The sequence below is a fragment of a genome, assembly GCF_019968985.1.
Source record: "MAG: Porospora cf. gigantea B chromosome Unknown PgB_NODE_2968_length_2972_cov_1470.81, whole genome shotgun sequence".
NCBI classification, from domain to species: Eukaryota; Apicomplexa; class Conoidasida; order Eugregarinorida; family Porosporidae; genus Porospora; species Porospora cf. gigantea B.
Genome location: NW_027178894.1, coordinates 1 through 2,972, shown reverse-complemented (window position 1 = coordinate 2,972; position 2,972 = coordinate 1). Strand labels below are relative to the sequence as shown.

Sequence of the window (2,972 nt, the reverse complement as noted above, 5' to 3'; positions counted from 1 at the left end):
TAAAGATGGGCTGCTCCGGGAATTGAACCCGGGACCTCTCGCACCCTAAGCGAGAATCATACCACGCAGCCGTTATATATTGTCGTGGGATCGTCGCTTCTGTAGCGGTTCATAGTTCACTGTTCCAATTATATGTTTTTCACTTTCATGTACACTTCATGTAAACACGTTACCCTGAAACACTTTCACATCTCAATCTCCTCTTGTTTCTGGTGACGTGTGCTCCAGTCTGGGCCTCTTCCTGGATAGGGTTCGACTTACCTCCTCTTCAGGGGTATCCCTGTCCTTCCAGCCAAGTAGAGGCCAGACCTCGGTTTCATTCATATGTGGCCCTACAGGTTCCCAGTAAGAGCGCATGACGCTCGATGGAGCGGTGGCACCTAACTTCTTGACACCCTTGCCTCCATTCCTCGAGGTCATGTAGTAGTCGATCTTTCTTGCCTGCGCGACAGGCAGAGAACGCGATCTTAGCTCTCCACAGGGCACCACAGTGACCTGTCCATTTCCTACCGCCACCACCTCACAGGGTCCGCTGTGGCGGAGACGGTAGGCCCAAGGGAGATTGTGCCCAGGAGTCTTCTCCTGGGTCATCTCGTAGTCGCTGAGGGTGTAGACGATGAAGTCTCCGACCTTGAGACCTCCATCAACGTCTACACCCAGAGGGTCCAGGTCATCCATCGACCTTTTTACCTCTTTCTCAAACTCACCGAACCAATTCCGATATGTTTGCTTTATTCTTCTCGCTAGTTCGTCCGGCGATTCAGTTACCTCCTGTAAACCTGGCAGGATCACTTCCTTGCCATACAGGGCGAAGAAAGGTGAGACCAATGTCTTCGAATGGTAACCGGCGTTGTACCCCAGCGTAGCAACGCGGACCGCCTCCTCAAAAGGTGGGGCATCCCACCCCCGCAGTTCAATACCGATGTATCTTTCCAGAATGCGATGACAACTCTCGTTCAGCCCGTTGCCCTGTGGGTAATAAGGCGAAGTAAAGATCAGCCGAGCCGCCAGTACGTCTCTGACGTACTCCTCTACTTTCTTACTGGTGAACGCAGCCCCCCGGTCCGTGAGAATGGCTCTTGGAGCGCCATAGTGGGGCACCCACGTCTGCTCAAGAAAGCTGCAGACAGTGTCAGCAGAGGGATTGCCGACTGCTGTACAGACGAACCGCGAGCAATGATCGATGCAGACCAGGTAGTGCTGGTCTTTCCCATCGACTTCCCGTGGTCCCACAAAGTCCAATGAGACCATCTCAAAGAGGCTTGGCTCCTCCAGTACTTCCTTTAGTTGCCTCCTCACAGGGGGTCGTTGTGTGGCGCATACCGGACAGGACTTTACGTAGTCCTCCACGTCGGTATTCAGACCGGGCCAGTCCAGGTAGCGCCTCACAATCTTCCGAGTCGCCCTGATTCCCCGATGTCGGAGGAACCGATTGTGGTGAAACCACATAAGAACATGGTTTCTGAAGGCCTCTGGGACCACCAGCTTCCCCGACCGGACCATATAGTAGAGGCCATCACCTCCTCTATAGCAGGCGTTGTTCCGGTGGAGTTTATCCTGATCCTGCTTGACCTTAAGGGTCTCCATAAACCCTTTGTTCACCTCCTCAGCGGCCCTCTCCCTGTCTGCGAGGGTCATTACCTCTTCAGTGAAGGGTAAGGAGTACAAGTCAATCAGACTCTTCTGCTCCTCAGACAGAGGCACCGATCTCGACAGCCAATCAGCTAAGACGTTGTACTCCCCCTTCATGTGAATGATGCTCACAGGGGCTCTGGATATCTTCCAAGCCCACCTTTGCATCTTTCCCGTCTTTTCACTCGCCAGCCACACAAGTGAAGCATGGTCTGTGAAGACGTAGATGTGTTGGCCCTTCAGGAGATCATCGAAATGCTCCAGGCCCCACACAATCGCATAACACTCGCGCTCACGAGTTGACCAATTCCTCTCGGTCATGTTCAACGTCTTGCTTGCGAATCCCAGCAAGTTGAACTGTCCTTCCTCATACTGAAGGCATGCGCAACCTACCCCCACATCACTGGCGTCAGTGACAAGGCAGATGGGCCCGTCCCCACACAGTGGTTGCAAGATTACCCGCTCGATCAGAGCGTGTCGAATAGCCTCGAAGGCCTCATTCTGCTCAGGCCCCCACCTGAACTCAACTCTCTTCTTCAACAGGTGGTTCAGGGGCGCAAGAATGGTGCTGAAGTGGGGGACGAAGCGGCGGATGTAGGAGGCAGTCCCCAGGAAGCTGCGCAGTTCCCCCTTGTCCTTGGGTCTCACAGCCTTCCTCAGTGCCACAAGATGCTTCTCTTGGGCCCTGATGCCCCTCCATCCGACTTGATGCCCCAACATTCCAATCTCTTCATGCATGAGCTTCGTCTTCTTGAGGTTCAGGAACAATCCACAGTCCCTACAGCACTGTAGGACACACCGAAGCACCTCAGTCACCTCAGAGACGTTGTCTCCCCAGATGACGATATCATCGATGTAAGTCGACACCCCTCTCGGATAGAGGTGTCCCAAAGCGGCGTCCATCATCCGCTGAAACTCCCCTGGGGAGTTCTTCATCCCGAACGGCAGAACATTCGACTCGAACTGCCCCAGGTGTGTCAGGATCGCAGTCACCTCCTTAGACTCCTCCGACAGTGGTAGGTTCCAGAACCCCCACGTCAAGTCCAAGGCCACGTAGTATCGGTGACCCGCAGCGTCCTGAAGGTTTCCCCACAGCGAGGGGAGAGGATAGGCGTCGGCCTTGATCCTCTTATTGACTGCGCGGAAGTCGACCACGACTCTCCACTCAGTTTCACTCTTCTTCACAACGTGGAGAGGAGAGCCCCAGGGGCTCTTACTCTTCCGAAGAACCCCTTGTCTCACTTGGGACTCGATATGCGCCCGCACAACCTCTCTCATTTCTTGGTTGAGAGGTCGGACTCGCCCCCGGACCGGACTTCCAGTAGTCTCGATCTGGGCGG

The 2,972-nt window shown here is 54.5% G+C and overlaps 1 protein-coding gene across 1 annotated transcript; it reads right to left on the bottom strand.

The window, feature by feature from the left end:
* Positions 1-192: 192 nt before the first annotated feature.
* KVP17_002235 (uncharacterized protein) lies at positions 193-2,910 on the bottom strand (the record flags this gene model as incomplete). The annotated part of the gene is made up of 1 exon (XM_068518303.1): positions 193-2,910. One exon carries the CDS (start codon positions 2,908-2,910, stop codon positions 193-195), a length of 2,718 nt encoding a protein of 905 aa, XP_068375773.1.
* Between the last annotated feature and the right edge of the window lie 62 nt (positions 2,911-2,972).